Source organism: Macaca fascicularis, chromosome 6, assembly GCF_037993035.2.
Source record: "Macaca fascicularis isolate 582-1 chromosome 6, T2T-MFA8v1.1".
Classification (NCBI taxonomy): Eukaryota; Metazoa; Chordata; class Mammalia; order Primates; family Cercopithecidae; genus Macaca; species Macaca fascicularis.
In genome coordinates, this window is record NC_088380.1 from 138,134,491 (window position 1) to 138,151,350 (window position 16,860).

Genomic DNA, 16,860 nt, shown 5'->3' on the forward strand with positions numbered 1-16,860 from the left:
ATGTTGAAACTAACCTGTAAGCAACTTGTCAAGTTTTGGTACTGTTTTAAAGAAGAATACCCAACTTATCTGAAAAGAACCTCCCCCGCATTTGTTTTTTTTTTTTTTTTGGTTTTTTTTTTTTTTTTACAACTTCTCTGTAGGAAGAATTCTTTCATTCAAAAAATGTATCACAACAGACTGAATGCAGCAGATATGAGAATCCGACTAATATCAGAGACATTAGATTTGCTAAACTATAATTAAATCTTTTATGAAAATAGTTCTAATAAATGTTAATTGTGTTAACATGTAATGAGGTTGGGCGCAGTGGCTCATGCCTGTAATCCCAGCACTTTGGGAAGCCAAGGCAGACAGATCACCTGAGGTCAGGAGGTTGAAACCAGCCTGGCCAATGTGGTGAAACCCCGTCTCTACTAAAAATACAAAAATTAGCCAGACGTGGTGGCACGTGCCTGTAGTCTCAGCTACTTCGGAGTCTGAGGCAGGAGAATCGTTTGAACTCAGGAGGTGGAGGTTGTAGTAAGCCGAGATTGCGCCACTGCACTCCAGCCTGGGTGACAGAGCGAGATGAAAAGAATGAGACAAAAGAATGAAAAGAAAGGAAAGAAAGAGAGAGAGAGACAGAGAGAGAGAGAGAGAGAGACGGGAAGGGGAGGGGAGGGGAGGGGAGGGGAGGGGAGGGGAGGGGAGGGGAGGGGAGGGAAGGGAAGGGAAGGGAAGGGAAGGGAAGGGAAGGGAAGGGAAGGGAAGAGAGAGAAAGGGGTGGGCGGGAGAGAGAGAGAGGAAAAGAAAAGAAAAGAAGAGAAGGAGGGAGGGAAGGAAGGAAGGAAGGAAAGGAAAAAAAGTGATGGGTTTCTCATTAAATTCAAAATGACTAATAAATATTTTTAAAATTAAGAAAAATGAATCTTGAATTCTACCTCACATCACAAGTAAAATTCAATTCCAAGATGAATTGTAGATCTATATTTGAGAAACAAAACACCAAACTTTTAGAGGAGAAACAAAGAAAATCTTCACAATCATGAAGAAAGGAAAGATTTGACTTTTTAAAAAAAGGACACAAAAGGCCCTAATCACAAGGGGACAAGTTGAGAAAGGAATTACTCTTCCTCAAAAGATGCCAATAATGGAGCAAAAAGAGTTGTGTTTAGTGGCGTATGCCTGTAATCCTCGGGAGTCTGAGGCAGGAGGATCTCTTGAGCCTAGGAGTTCAAGATTTGGCCTGGGCAACACAGGAAACCCCATTTCAAAAAAAAAAAAAAAAAAAGGCCAGGTGCTGTGACTCTCGCCTGTAATCTCAGCACTTTGGGAGGCCGAGGGGGGTGGATCACCTGAGGTCACGAATTCAAGACCAACCTGACCAACAGGGTGAAACCCCATCTCTACTAAAAATACAAAAAATTAGCTGGGCGTGGTGGCAGACGCCTATAATCCCAGCTACTCAGGAGGCTGGGGCAGGAGAATCGCTTGAACTCAAGAGGCAGAGGTTGAAGTGAGTTGAGATCACACCACTGCACTCCAGCCTCAGTGACAAGAGCGAGACTCCATCTCAAAAACAAAAAAACACCCAGAAAAAAGGAAAAGTGGCACAGTGGATAACAGAATAAACATACCCAACAAAGGACTTCCATTCAGAATTCAAAAAGAACTTTTATAAATCAATAGAAATCATACTGACAACCCAATTAATAAAAGAAGCTATCTAAATACCTGATAGAAACATAAAGGTCATTCATCATCATTAGTAATAGGGAAATGTAAAATAAAATCACAATGAGCTAACATAACGTAATCAGCAGCCGAGTAGCAAAAATTCAAAATAAGCAAACAATAAAACACAAATATTAAGGGCTGTCAAACATGTAGAGCAACTGGAACTTAACTATACTGAGCTAATGGTTATTAAAATTGGTAAAACTGGCCGAGCGCAGTGGCTCATGCCTGTAATCCCAGCACCTTGGGAGGCTGAGGCAGGCAGATCATGAGGTCAGGAGATCGAGACAATCCTGGCTAACACAGTGAAACCCCGTCTCTACTAAAAATACAAAACAAAACAAAAAAATTAGCTGGGCGTGGTGGTGGGCGCCTGTAGTCCCAGCTACTCAGGAGGCTGAGGCAGAGAATGGCATGAACCCAGGAGGCGGAGCTTGCAGTGAGCTGAGATTGCACCACTGCACTCCAGCCTGGGCGACACAGTGAGACTCCATTTAAAAAAAAAAAAATTCATAAAACTAATTTTAAAAAACAGTCACATTCTCCTGAATTTTTGAACATGCACATTTCCACTACAGTCATGCCTTACTTAATGATGGTGATACTTTCTGAAAAATGCATCATTAGATGATTTCATCATGTGAACATCATAGAGTATACTTAACATAAACCTAGAAGACGGTATAGCCTACTATACACCTAGGCTATATGGTATATAGTCTATTGCTCCTAGTGCACATACTTGTACAGCATGTTACTCTACTGAATATGGCATGCAACTGTGACACAACAGTCCATCACTGACTGAAACAACGTTATGTGGCACATGACCATAATTTTATTCCTAAGAATATCCTCAACAGCAGTAAGCAATAAGGGCACAAAAATAACACAATGTTAATAGAAACTGTATTATTTATCATACTGAAAACTAGAAATTGGCTGGGCGCAGTGGCTCACACCTGTAATTCCAGCACTATGGGAGGCTGAGGCAGGTGGATCACCTGAGGTCAGAAGTTCGAGACCAGCTTGAACTTCACCAACATGGTGAAACCTCATCTCTACTAAAGATACAAAAAGTAGCCGGGCGTGGCGGCTAATGCCTGCAAACCCAGCTACTTGGGAGGCTGAGGCAGCAGAATCACTTGAACCTGGGAGGTGGAGGTTGCAGTGAGCCGAGATTACACGACTGCACTCCAGCCTGGGTGACAAGAGCGAAACTCCATCTCAAAAAAAACCAAACAAACTTTTAAAAAAAGGAAAACTAGAAATAACCCAACTATGAACAGTGGAAGGGAGAAACAAATCATTATTTGCACACAATTGTATACTGTAAAGCAGTGAAAAAGAACACATGCAAAAACATAGAAAAATTTGGAAATTTATTAAGTAAAAAAGCCTCACCAAAGGATTCTCTCTATAGCAAGTTCAATAAGTGGCAAAACTAACCTATAGTAATACAAGTCAGAATTGTGATTACCTTTCCAAAAGAAAGTTGATGAGAGCCTTCTGGAAAACTGATATCTTTATTTTCATGTGAGTTGTCATTACACATTTAGTGTATATTTATTAAAATTCATTGCATTGTACACCCTTGGTGTAATGTATGTTATATACTTCATGGTTTATGAATTTTTTCATAAATTGTCCCAGAATCAAATGAATTTCAATGCTAAGAGTTAAAATTTAAACATAAAAGTCATTAGTTTAAGTGAATTATAGAAATACTTACCAAAAGAGAACCTGATTGCCACTGTATCTCTCATAGCGTGCTCTTGCAGACATTAACCTATTAAAAAAAATTGAAAATTTTATCTTACATTTTGTTTTTAAAATTGTTGTAATTACAACAGAAAATGACCAGATCTACCAGCATGTTTTCACCAAAGTACAAAGAGTTTAGAAATATATCTATATTTTATATATATAATGCAATAATATAGATAATATTCAGTGGCATCAACCATAATACTCTTTATGTACATTATAAAATCTGTCAACTCACATCAAAAGTTTTCATTACAAAAAATATACATTTGTCTGATTCACTACTGAATCCTCAGTGTGAAGAGCAGTTACTGGCAGAGGCATGTACACACAAAAAAATTGCTGAATATATAAATCAGTTTGCAATAAAAAATACTTTGAGTATTACAAAATGCTAATTTTTCAGTTTTCTTTCTTCCTAATTATTTGGCATATACTAACAGCTGAATTACGTTATACAGAAAACATATAATGAATAATAAATCCCTAACAATTATATTTTATCAATCTGGTCAATAACCAGAAACTTGATGAATACCCAGGAAAAGTCACTGGATATGCTGTTCACGGTGGGAACACACGTTTAATTAAAATATTATATAGTTAAGTGTTTTATAGCACTCCAAAGTGTTTTTATAAATATAATCATAATGATATACGATAACCAGGACAGATAGCCAGCCAATTTTTCAGAAGAAAAAAATGAGGTTCAGAAAGTTTATGGGTCTCGTCCATAGGAGCTTAGGCCAAATCAAGGTTACTGCTCCTTCCACATTAATACAACACTATAATACAACATACCATACCCAGCTGAAGCATTTGGCATAATAAATACCAATACACACTACAAAAAGATAACAGGAGTTTTGTCTTTACTAGCCAGTACACCCTCAGCACTGTGTTTTGCTTTAGGTACTTATTTTCATTTAATCCTTGAAATACTTCAACAAAGATACTACCATTACCCCTATTTTACTGAAGACAAAACCGCAGCTAAATGTTCCTTCTAACTTAAGGTCCCATGGCTAAGAAAAACTGAAATAAGAAAAACAAATTCAGTTTTTACTGTCACTGTTTTTCCCCAAATCCAAAATCACCCCTACCAAAATATAAACTACAGGAAACCAGGGATCTAATCTATAATGTATATACCAAGGCCTTAAAACAATAAGGAATATAAAGGTGCTTAACAAATATGTGGTGAATAAATGAATGAATGGCTATACAGCGTGTGCTCTTAAATACAGAACCACACTTACCTAAGCTGATGTTCCCTGAGATTTGATAATATTTCCATTCCATGAAGATAAGAATAAATAGTATTTAAGTCCTGTAGAACAGAAGAAAAAAATTAGATTATTTTTCAAATATACTGTTTAAAATATAAGGCACCCCACAATTCTGATTTTAAACAGTCACTTATAGCAAAGCAGTTAACTATGGAAAAATCATAAAACCTCTGAATCATAAAAGATTTCAAAAGGCAGAGAAGAGATCCCCTCAGCTCTCAAAGGAACTCCTCTTCAACATGACCAATGGCCTCTATTCATTCCAACAATGCCAGAACCCCAAAATCATTATTTTACATGGAAGTATATTAATTCGTTATTTCACTTCTAAGCAGATGTAAACTTTTCTTCTTTAGTGGCCTCCAAATATTTGATATCCAATATCCTGACTGACACCTTTAGAGACAACCCAGTTTATCAATATTCCTCTTAAAATATGACTTTCTAAAGAATATCTCTCTAAAGAGACTCAAAATGACATAATCTACCACTAAATAAAAAAGATTTCCAATGGTACAATCCTATAACTAGGCATTAAAACAACAACAAAAACCTCAGGATGACATAGTATAACCTCAACTAAGAGCAGTGGCATAGCAGAAGAAAGTGGAAAGACTCTACAGATCTTTGACAGCAAATGGTATTGTACCACTGATGTCATAAGATTAAAAGCAGACAAGCTTAAATTCGCTATAAAAAATATACTTCCTATTTCCTATAAAGAATAATGCCTTTACACCAGGGCAAACTACTTCTAAACACTGCCTTCCCACTCTGATATGCAACTGGCCAAGAAAATTACCAGATAGTAGTGGGGGTAGTGGGGGACAAACTAAAGACAACTTATTTTCTAGTAGGTTAATAAGACAACATGGAGCCATTAATAAAAACAGCAAGCTAGGCCGGGCACGGTGGCTCACGCCTGTAATCCCAGCACTTTGGGAGGCTGAGGCGGGCGGATCACGAGGTCTGGAGACTGAGACCATCCTGGCTAACACGGTGAAACCTCGTGTCTACTAAAACTACAAATAATTAGCCAGACGTGGTGGCAGGTGCCTGCAGTCCCAGCTACCTGGGAGTCTGAGGCAGGAAAATGACATGAACCCGGGAGGCGGAGCTTGCAGTGAGCCGAGATTGTGCCACAGCACTCCAGCCTGGGCGACAGAGCGAGACTCCGTCTCAAAAAACTAAGACAAGACAAGACAAGATAAGATAAGAGCAGCAAGCTGAGCACAGTAGCTCACACCTGTAATCCCAGCACTTTATGAGGCCAAGGTGGGTGGATCACTTGAGACCAGCCTGGGTAACATGGTGAAACTTGTCTCTACAAAATATTTTAAAAAATTAGCCAGGCTTGTGGTACACGTCTGTAGTCCCAGCTACTTAGGAGGCTGAGGTGTGGGGGATGGCTTGATCCTGGCAAGAGCAAGTTGCAGTGAGCCGAGATCGCACCACTGCACTCCAATCTAGGCGACTGAGACTCCATCTCAAAAAAAAAAAAAAAAAAGCAATAATCTCTAATTCCAAAGATAACAACTGCCAATTAACCACAGTGGATTGACAACCACACTTTTTTCTGCTAAATCCTTACTAAAATAACAGTGAAAAAGATGTTTAAGTATACAAAAATAAAGATTTGAATAGGTTAAAAGAAAGGTCTACCAAATTTTAGAAGACAGCAGATGAAGCATTGATATGGTAAACTGTATTTCCAAAGATGGCCACAGAGATATTTATTATCCCATATGCTCTTGTGCAGTGCAGTCTTGCCTGCAACCCATCAAAAACTGGAATCTATGTGCCCTCCCCACAGATGTGAGTTGGCTCTGTGACTAGTTCTGACCAAAAGAATAGAGGTGAAGTTGTATAAGAGAGTCAAGTACCCTGAGACCATTAATGTTGTGAAGAGCCTCAGCTAGCCTTGGGGAGACAAAAAGGCCACATGGAGTAACACCAAGGTACTAGATAAGTAAGTTATGCCTTCCTCGAGCAGCTTAGAACTACCAACTGAATGGAACTAAAAGAATGATCCCAACTGAGGCTCTATGGGGTAGAAGAACCAATCACCCAGCCAGAACCTGCTGAATGCAGGTAATAAACAGATTCATGGCAAAAGTGTGGCTTATAGTGGGCCCAATGAGTCTGCAGATCCACCTAATAATGGTCATTCTCCGAAACTCCTTCAGTTTATAATTAGAATTTATACACTTGGCAGTTAGAATACCCTCCATAATGGGTCCATGACCTGTGTGGTAAAAGCCATCATAATGGAAAAAGCCAAGTGGAAACCTCTGCCCCATTCCCCAGAACAAGACAGTAAATAAAAGACTATTTCTTCCAGAGGGGCACAGAATAAAGACTAGTGCCACCAGTAAAGAATTAGAAGTACGCAGAGGTAATAGTTTCCATTGTTTTCTATTTAATTCATGGAGAAAGCAGACAGATCCTGAAAAATGACTGTGCAGACTACCACAGAATGAACCAAATTCTAGCCCTAATCATAGCCTGCAGTCTCAAGACATAATATTGCTGCTGAAGCTGATTAAGCCTCAAGTACTGATGTGGTGTTACTTTCCATTCCAATTAGAAGATCAGAAAAATCTGCATTCATGTGGGGCAATATTAACTTACAGTTTTATCTTAGGACTCTTTTAACTCTCCTGCTCTCTGTCATAACAGTCAGTGGGAGTTGGGTGGGGAACAGACATCTAAACCTCCTGATCTATTTACATATATTACAACATGCTGATTGGACAGAATGAACAAAAGAATGCGCTAGAGGTCACTGGTACCCTAAAGTCCTTGGTAACACACATGTGGCTCCAGAAGATGGGAGATAAACACTATGAAGATTCAAAAGATCTGCCACTTCAGTGAAGTTTTTAGGGATACAGTGGTTAGGGGCATGTCAGGATATCTCCTGCAATGTAGAAGTGACTGGTTTAGGTCAAGATAAAATAAGAGGAACTAGACTTACCCATCACCTAAAACAACTAAACACATAACAAAAAAGACAAATATATAAAACATTTTTCATAAGATAGGACATCAGGAAATACCTAAAGTGAAGTAAAGATCTACCTGAAAAAATCATAGTAGTAGTCCTGAACCAGGACTGATTCTTCCTTTCTCATTGACATTTAGCAATGTCTGGAGTTATTTTAGGCTGTCACAGATTTGAGGGAGTGGTGCTACTGGCATCATGTAGGTAGAAGAAATACTGCTAAACACAGCCACGCCCATTCATTTACCTATTGGCTATGGCTCTTTTCATGCTATAAAAACAGAGTTAAGTAGTTGTAATAAAAATTACCTGGGCCACAAAACCTAAAATATTTACTATTTAGCCCTTTATAGAGAAAGTCTGTTAATCCTGGATAAGAATGTGTGTATTTTAATTCTTATCAGTTATGAAATGCTGGGAACATTCCTGAAATCCAAGTTCCCAGATGCCAGCCGCCAAAAGACAACTTTACAAATAGGTCTTCCTAAGGACAGCAGTCTCAGATCTGTTCTATTAACTTTTTTTTTTTAAGGCTAATATTGAAGTTATATTCAGGAATGGCCTTAAAAGAAAGAGAAAAGGAAAAATCTCCTCAGTGGGTACAGTTGTGAGTAGCAGATGTGGGTCATGTTAAAGGATAGCAGCTGCTATGGTTTGGATGTGGTTCGTCCCTGCCAAAACTCATGCTGAAATTTGATCCCCAATGTAGCAGTGTTAGCAGGTGGGACCTAGCAGGAGGTGTTTGGGTCATGGGGGTGGATCCCTCATGAATAGATCAATGCCTGTCTGAGGGGGCAAATGAGTTATCACTCTCACAGAAATCAATTGATTCCCCTGAAAGAGGATTGTTAAACAGAGTTTGGCTTCCTTGGTTTCTCTCTCTTGCTTTCTCTCTTACCATGTGATCATTTTTTGCAGCATGAACATGGCTCACTGCAGCCCCGACCTCCTGGGCTCAAGCAATCCTCCCACCTCAGCCTTTGAGTAGCTGGGACTACAGGCACATGCACGTGACACCATGCCCATCTAGTTTTATTTATTTATTTATTTATTTATTTATTTATTTATTTATTTTATTTTTTGTAGAGACGAGGTCTTGCTTTGCTGCCCACACTGGTCTCGAACTCCTGGGCTCAAGCAGTTCTGCCTTGGCCTCCCAAAGTGCTGAGATTACAGGCGGGAGCCACTGCGCCCAGCCTGCCATGTGATCCTCTTGCACAAACTTGCTCCCCTTTCAAGCAGCCTGAGGCCCTCATTGGATAGAGGTGGCCTGTCTAGAACCTTCCAGCCACCAGAATTGTGAGCCAAATAAAGCTCTTTCTTTATAAATGACCCAACCTCAAGTATTCTGTTATAGCAACACAAAACAGACTAAGACAGTGGCCCAAAGTGAAAATATATGTAAATTCCAGTGCATGGATGTCTGGTTAGGGGTCTAGAAGGAAAAAGACAAAAAGATCAGGAACAAGGAGGGATCAGGTAAAGACACAGGATGGAGACATGAGAACGGGCACAAAGTGTATAAAGTTTTCTGTATTCCACACTAATGCCCACCAAAAAGCATTAAACATGGAAGAGGCGCTGAACAACCACGAAGATAAAATAGGATATCCCAGAACTGGTACAATTAATACATGAGTAGACTGATCACAATGACACTAGATAGAGGCTACACATGGGACCAACAATATAAACTTCCACTTATCAAGGTCTGTCTAGCTACTGCTACTTCTGAATGTCCAACCTGTCAGCAACAGAGACCAACCAAATGAGTTCCTGATATGATTCTATTATTCAAGAAGAGCAACCAGTCATTTGATAACAAGTAGACTATATCAGGTGTCTCTCATCCCAGAAGGGCCAGTAGTTCATTTCACAGTGATAGATATCTATATTTTGGGTTTGGGTTTATCTTACTTACCTCAGAGGTTCAGCCAGGATCATAATCCAGGGGCTTGCAGAATGTCTGAACTACAGGACTAGAATCCTACACACCAGAGAGTCCAACCAGTGGACCCAATTCAAAGCAAATACAGTGAGAGGTGGCAATGTGCTAGCAGCCCTCGCCCTCGGCTCCTCCTCGGCATCCACTCTGGCCCTCGAGGAGCCCTGCAGCCTGCCACAGCACTGTTGGAGCCCCTCTCTGGGCAGGTGGAGGCTGGAGCCGCCTCCCACACCTCCCAGGGAGGTGTGGAGGTAGAGTGGCGGGGCGGGAACCGGGGCGTTTCCGCAGCGCAGGCGCAGGCTCAGTGGGCCCAGCACACGCCGGCCCACGGCAGTAAGGGGCTTAGCACCCAGGCCAGCAGCGGCAGAGGGTGCCGGCGGGCCGGCAATGCGCTCCAGTTCTCGCCAGGCCTCAGCTCCCTCCCTGCGGGGCAGGGCTGGGGACCTGCAGCCCGCCATGCCCAACCCCCCGCCCCCACGGGCTCCCCCGGGGCCCAAGCCTCCGTGATGAGCGCCACCCCTTGCACCACGACACTCAATCCCCATCAACCGCCTAGGAGCTGAGCAGTGCGGGTGCACAGTGCAGGACTGCAGGTAGCTCTGCCTGCGGCCACGGTGAGGAATCCACTGTGTGAAGCCAGCTGGGCTCCTGAGTCTGGTGGGGACTTGAGGAACTTTTATGTCTAGCTAAGGGATTGTAAACGCACCAATCCGCACTCTGTGTCTAGTTCAGGGTTTGTAAATACACCAATCAGCACTCTGTGTCTAGCTCAGGGTTTGTAAATACACCAATTGGTACTCTGTATCTAGCTAACCTAGTGGGGACTTCCAGAACTTTTACATCTAGCTAGAGGATTGTAAATGCACCAATCAGCACCCTGTCAAAACGGTCCAATCAGCTCTCTGTAAAATGTATCAATCAGCAGGATGTGGGTGGGGCCAGATAAGGGAACATAAGCATGTTGCCCAAGCCAGCCAGGAGCAACCCACTCGGGTCCCCTTCCACACTGTGGAAGCTTTCTTTCCCACTTAGCAATAAATCTTGCTGCTGCTCACTCTTTGGGTCCATGCCTCCTTTAAGAGCTGTAACACCATGAAGGTCTGCAACTTCACTCCTGAAGCCAGCGAGACCACGAACCCACCAGGAAGAACGAATTAAGTCCAGATGTGCCGCCTTTAAGAGTTGTAACACTCACCGCGAAGGTCTGCAGCTTCACTCCTGTCAGTGAGACCATGAACCCACCAGAAGGAAGAAGCTCCAGACACATCTGAACGTCTGAAGGAACAAACTCTGGACACACCATCTTTAAGAACTGTAACACTCACCGCGAGGGTCCACGGCTTCATTCTTGAAGTCAGCAAGACCAAGAACTCACCAATTCCGGACACAACAGGAGTATGCTCACAACCTTGGGACCACTAGTCATGTCACATACCACACCATCCAGAGCAACTGGCCTCACAGAATGCTGTAATAACCTTATAAAGGCATAGCTGAACTTTTAGCTCAAAGGCAATAATGTGAAATAATGGACTGACACCTTTTAATATGAAGATACATCAAACCACAGACCTCTATATAGTGCAGTATATACAGCAGGAAGAATAGATGGGCCCAGGAACAAATGAGTAGAAGCAAGAGTCACCCATTTATCATTATTCCCAATAAGCCACAAAAGGATTTTGTACTTCCCATTCCTGCAACTATGGACTCTACACGTTTGCAGGCCCTGGTTCCAAAGGCATATACCCTTGCCAGGCAATAGTACAAGAGTCTCAATGAACAAGTTTACAGCTGCCACCAGGGCACTTTAAACACCAAGGCCCAAGAGTCAGCAGTTAAGAGGAGTTGCCATTTTGGCAGGGGTAACTGATCCTGAGCAGTAGGTGGAAGTAGGGCTGCTTTTATGTAATGTGAACAGAGAGAAATGTGTGGAATCCACATGATTCACTTGGTTATTCCTTTACCTCACTGTAACTGTAAATGGACATATATCCCAACATTAGCCTGAGAAGAATGATTACCAAGGGTTCAGACATTTCAGGAAAGAAAGCTTGAGTCATACTATCACATAAGCCACTGAGACCTGCAGAGGTGATTATGTGAGGAGAAAACAAAATGCATAGTGGAGGAGAGAGGATAAGTACCAGTTGCAACCCTGAGATCAACCATACAGGGCCTATCATTCTTCCCACCACCATCTCTTGTCTAAGTTTCTTCTCAGGAAAAGAAGCTCATTGAGAGTCATGGAGGAGCTGCTCCCTGAACCTCAAACCTATGTGAAGAAGTAGATTTGTGTGGTGCAAAGTGTAAGCTCAGGTGGCCTTGAAAATATGCCTCTCAGATTCCAAACTACAGGAAGTGTAATTGAACAAAATCCCTATTACGGGGCTCTGTAATTTATCATCATGTTTGAATTGGGTCCAAGCTTCCCATGCGATATTCCCAATCGATAACTGAGCCTGGTAAAGATACTAAGGAATGCCTATTCTGGGAGACTCAGGACTACTCTGATGGGTTCAAGGATTCTCCTTCCACCTTGCTAAACCTCTGTTACAGTGCAGTCTAAGGCTCTTCCACTCAACCTTCCTTTCGTCTCTCCTTCACAAATGTCACATGAGCATTCTGGTGTGAATGCTCTACCAACTCTCTCCATTTTTGCTCATAGGCATTTTCCCTAATAAATTCCTTGGATGTCTAATATTGTTGTGACAACTGCTTCTAACAGAACCCAGACTAACATAAACACTTTGTAGTACTCAGTAAAGAAATTTTCTATACTTTTTGCTGGATTTATTCTTCAGTATTTACGGTTTTCTAGTATTTTTAAATAATGTCATGTTTGGCTGGCTGTGGTGGCCCACATCTGTAATCCCAATACTTTGGGAGGCCAAGGTGGGTGGAGATCACCTCAGGTCACGAGTTTGAGACCAGCCTGGCTAATATGGTGAAACCCCATCTATACTAAAAATACAAAAATTAGCTAGGTGTGGTGGCACATGCCTACAATCCCAGCTACTCAGGAGGCTCAGGCACGAAAATCACTTGAACCTGGGCGGCAGAGGTTGCAGTGAGCTGGGATCATGCCACTGTACTCCAATCTGCATGACAGAGTGAGACTCTTGTCTCAAAAACAGTCATTTTTTAAACTAGAGACTTTGTGGTTTATTGCTGGTTTACATAAATCAACTGATTCTATATAATAATATAATAAACTTGAGTCCAATCATCTTGTTAATAAATTCACTTAATTTTCAGAGTTTATAGATTCTTTTCGATTTTCTGTATATACAATAGCACTGCCTATGAATACAGTATTATTTCTTCCTTCCCAAATTATACACTTTCCTCCATTTTTTTATGCCTTATTATGTAACAACAGCCAGAGAAAGTGTAGCCATATAGAGACAGTGCCCATCTTCCAATAGTTCGACAAGATTTCCTGACTTTACAATGATGCAAAAGCGATATGCATTCAGCGGACACTGAATTATGTTTTTGTTTTGTTTTGCTTTTAGAGACAGGGTTTCACTCTGTCACCCAGGTTGAGTGCAGTGACGGCAATCATGGCTCACTGATGCCTCAATCTCCAGGACTCAAGCAATCTTCCCATGTTGGCCTTCCAAGTAGCTGGGACTATGGGCGTGAGCCACCATACTCAGCTAATTTTTTTTCTTTTTTTTTTTTGGTGAGACCAGCCTGGGAAACCATAATTTGAATACCCATCAATCATTGTCTTTCACTGTTTTCTGTGCAGTATTCAACAAATTATACCAGATACACAACACTTTATTATAAAATAGGCTTTGTGTTAGATGGTTTTGCCCAACTGTAGGCTAATGTAAGTGTTCTGAGCATGTTTAACATAGGCTAAGCTATGATTTTTGGTAGGTAAGGTACATTAAATTCATTTTTGACTTACAAGATTTTCAACTTACCATGGTTGTATCATGATATAACCCCACTGGAAGTCCAGGACTGTCTGTACGACAAACACAGTTGCCTAGGCCCCACTGAGTTACGTGTAGATAGGCAGGCACTCACAAAATGTCTATCCTATGGAAATGTGCTTGTAATTTTTGACAAGACAACTTGTTCTGATGGCAAACAAGTTCTGAAAATTGTAATACACAAAGGTTAGGTATGGCAAACAGAACTCCCATAACTTGACTTACTCCAGGTGGGTAGTGTTAAAGGGCACCAGAATTTTCTAACACTCTCAACTTACATAATTTTCTCTGTTATCAAGTTACAGGACATCTTTGGTACATCATTAACGATGCCACGAATATACGAGAAAGAATTAGAAATTAACTTTTCAATGTTAAAGTCTGAGAGAGAATTTCACTCACAAGTTTCAGGTATACATGTATCTTCAGTTCTCCGCCTAAAGAGACACTAATACGGTTTATTACTTTAAATCTGAAAAGCCCCTCCTCAAATAGCTTCAAATATGTTTGTAATCTCCTTATTTTAAAGGGACAATTTGGACAAATGAACACGTAGTTCTTCACAACATCTGTAATGTTGACTGCATAACCCTGAATTAAAATATCAGCATTATGGCCAGGTGTGGTGGCTCATGCCTGTGATCCCAGCACTTTGGGAAGCCAAGGCAGGCGGATCACAAGGTCAGTAAATCAAGACCATCCTGGCTAACATGGTGAAACCCCATCTCTATTAAAAATACAAAAAATTAGCCGGGAATGGTGGCGGGCACCTGTAGTCCCAGCTACTCGGGAGGCTGAGGCAGGAGAATGGTGTGAACCCAGGAGGTGGAACCCAGGAGGTGGAGCCGAGATGGCGCCACTGCACTCCAGCCTGGGCAACAAAGCAAGACTCCGTGTGTCTGTCTCTGTCTCTCTCTCTATGTGTATATATATACACATGTCAGCATTATTCCTGTCAGGGGTTGACAAATTTTTTCAATAAAGGACCAAACAGTAAATATTTGTGGCCCAGATGGTTTTTTATCACAACTACTTAGCTCTGCTTTTATAATATGAAAACAGCCATAGACAACAGGTAAATGAATGGGTGTGACTGTTCCAATAAAACTTTATTTACAAAAATAGCTGGTCATATTTTCTTAGTTCCTGAAACATATGGCCAAAAATAGCTACAGCATGGCCAAGCATGAATGAGCTCCTCTTTGACAACAGACCACCTTGTAAGTTTTGGTGGAGTTCTGTCTCCCACCATGAAAGCTGAAAACAACAAATTTTTATTTTTCCAACCTCCCATACAACAAAGGCAAGGGCCAATTATTCAAGTGTTACCAATCAGACACGTTCATCCTGGACTTTAATTCAGAAGCCAGTGACACCGAGAAGCAACAACTGCATAGAATCCACTTGAGGAGCCGGTGACGGCAGCGGGGTTGTATTAGTCCGTTCTCACACTGCTATAAAGAACTACCTGGCTAGGCGCAGTGGTTCACACCTGTAATCTCAGCACTTTGGGAGACTGTGGCGGGTGGATCACCTGAGGTCAGGAGTTGGAGACCAGCCTGGTCAACATGGTGAAATCCCGTCTCTACTAAAAATATAAAAATTAGCTGGGCGTGGTGGCGGGTGCCTGTAATCCCAGCTACTTCAGAGGCTGAGGCAGGAGAATCACTTGAACCTGGGAGGTGGAGTTTGCAGCGAGCCAAGATCACACCACTTCATTCCAGCCTGGGTGGCAGAGCAAGACTCTGTCAAAAAAAAAAAAAAAAAAAAAAAAAAAAAAAAGGACTACTGGAGACTGGATAATTTATAAAGAAAAGAGGTTTGGCTCATGGTCCTGCAGGCTGTACAAGAAGCATGCCTAGGAAGGCCTCAGGAAACTTAAAATCATGGTGGAAGGTGAAAGGGAAGCAAGCACATCTCCACATAGCCAGCAGGAGAGAGACAGCAAAGTAGAACAAAAGTGCTACATGCTTGTAAACAACTCAAGATCTCAAGAGAATGAACTCACTATCACAAGAACAGCAAGGGGGCAAATCTGCTCCCATAATCCAATCACCTCCCACAGGTCCCTCCCCCAACACGGGATTACAATTCAACATGAGATTTGGGTGGGAATACAGAGCCAAACCATATCAAGGGTCTACAACATATGCAATGGACAGTACAGGTGGTTCACAGTGCAAACTGTGGCATCTGCTATTCACTGCTAGTATCAGTAGTATCTACCAAATCTGTGATAAGAGTCACGCACCCAAGCCTGTTTTTCTAGTATTCCAAGCTTAGCCCCAAGTCTGGTTTTCTAATATTCCAAGTAATTCTGTAGCTACCTGGAATCCTTTCAGTAAATTCTTCCTTTCGATTGGCCAAAATTGGGTTCTGTTGCATATAAGTAATAACCCTGTGAGATCCTGAACCAGCACCATCAGCATTACTTGGGAACTTTGTATAAATGTAAATTCTCAGGCTTCACCCCAGACCCAGCCAATCAGAATCTCTGGGTTGTAGGGACCAGCAGTCTGTGATTTAATTAAGTCCTATGGGTGATTCTTCAGCACACTAAAGTTTGAGAACCACTGTTTATAAGTGGGATCTATGTCACTCTGGATTGTCTGACTAACCTATTAATAGCGAAGGACAACAAGCACTAAGATGCCTAGTAAATCCTAGTCCCTTTCTTTGTGTACCTAGTTTGAGGGTCACAAGAATGCTAAGCATTCACAAAACAGAATAAAGAATGGTTGTAGTGGTAAGCTGATTAATTCTTTTTCACATGATGTGGGGGTTATGGCATTTTGTTTACATAGGACAGCAAGGAGTTGTGGAGTCTGTAATGCTGAGCTTGGAAAAGGGTTTCTTGGGGCTTCTGTATCAATTATCTGCAAGATAAGCTTGAGGTACTATATGATCTATTAGGCATAAAGTTACAAATAAAAAAAACAAGAACCCTGACAGAGTCAGACTGGAAGTCTTATAGACAGTCTTTGGCAGTAAAAAATTTAAATGCTAGATTCAAGGAGGTGCTAATCATTTACGCTGAATGCACTTGAAAGCTGCTCTATGTAGCTTTCAAGAGGGAAGTCGGCCGGGTGTGGTGGCTCACACCTGCAATCCCAGCACTTTGGGAGGCCGAGGTGGGCAGATCACTTGAGGTCAGGAGTTCATGACCAGCCTGACCAACATGGCAAA

General features: G+C 41.6%; 1 protein-coding gene across 13 annotated transcripts in view; it reads right to left on the reverse strand.

Annotated features, from left to right (window-relative positions):
* RAPGEF6 (Rap guanine nucleotide exchange factor 6) overlaps positions 1 to 16,860 on the reverse strand; it is a 215,714-nt gene that overhangs the window by 180,047 nt on the left and 18,807 nt on the right. For all 13 annotated transcript variants that reach the window (XR_012414050.1, XR_012414051.1, XM_073994153.1 and 10 more), the window contains exons 2-3: positions 4,746 to 4,816; positions 3,452 to 3,508 (exon numbers count right to left, since the gene is read on the reverse strand). Coding sequence is in view for 8 of the 13 variants with exons in the window: in XM_073994154.1 (XP_073850255.1) it covers positions 3,452 to 3,508; positions 4,746 to 4,816 (128 nt within the window). In the remaining 5 variants the exon portion in view is untranslated. The remainder of the gene's footprint in view (positions 1 to 3,451; positions 3,509 to 4,745; positions 4,817 to 16,860) is intronic.